This window comes from Meleagris gallopavo, chromosome 1, assembly GCF_000146605.3.
Source record: "Meleagris gallopavo isolate NT-WF06-2002-E0010 breed Aviagen turkey brand Nicholas breeding stock chromosome 1, Turkey_5.1, whole genome shotgun sequence".
In the NCBI taxonomy this organism is placed as follows: Eukaryota; Metazoa; Chordata; class Aves; order Galliformes; family Phasianidae; genus Meleagris; species Meleagris gallopavo.
The window spans coordinates 78,331,402-78,331,871 of NC_015011.2; the positions used below are offsets into that span (position 1 = coordinate 78,331,402).

The 470-nt window shown below is 75.3% G+C and overlaps 1 protein-coding gene across 1 annotated transcript in view; it reads right to left on the reverse strand.

Moving 5' to 3' along the window:
- ATP1A1 (ATPase Na+/K+ transporting subunit alpha 1) overlaps positions 1 to 212 on the reverse strand; it is a 25,791-nt gene extending 25,579 nt beyond the window's left edge. Inside the window, exon 1 of the mRNA XM_010719100.3 lies at positions 30 to 212. Within this exon, the coding sequence (XP_010717402.1) occupies positions 30 to 41 (12 nt within the window). The 5' untranslated portion in view covers positions 42 to 212. The remainder of the gene's footprint in view (positions 1 to 29) is intronic.
- Between the last annotated feature and the right edge of the window lie 258 nt (positions 213 to 470).

Sequence of the window (470 nt, forward strand, 5' to 3'; positions counted from 1 at the left end):
CTGAGTTTCCCGCCCGTCCGGCCGCTCACCCCCTTGCCCATGTCGCCGGGCGTGCGGAACACGCGGCTGGCAGCGAGGAGCGGCGCTCAACGACGCCACGTGGCTCAGCAGGTGCCGAACAATAGCAGAGCCCGCCGCTCCGCTTTCCTCCTCCTTGCCTGTCCCGCCCGGGCTCCTCGCCGCCGCAGCTCCGATACAGCACCGGCTTCCCGCCGGATAAAGTCCCGACCGCCCCGCCCCGTCCCGCCCGTAGCCCGCCCCTCCAAGCGGACCGTTGGGGCGGGGGGTGGTGCCGGCTTGCCCACGTGTAAAGTGGGGCTCACCTCGGCCGCCCCAACCGCGCCCCACCGAGGAGGGCTCGGCGCGCCGCCGCGGACTCCTTCCGGGCTCGGGGTGAAGCCGCCTGAGGGCGCTGCGCTGCCCCGCTCCCGCCCTGCTGGCGCTGCCGCCGCCGCCCTGTCGAGGCGGTG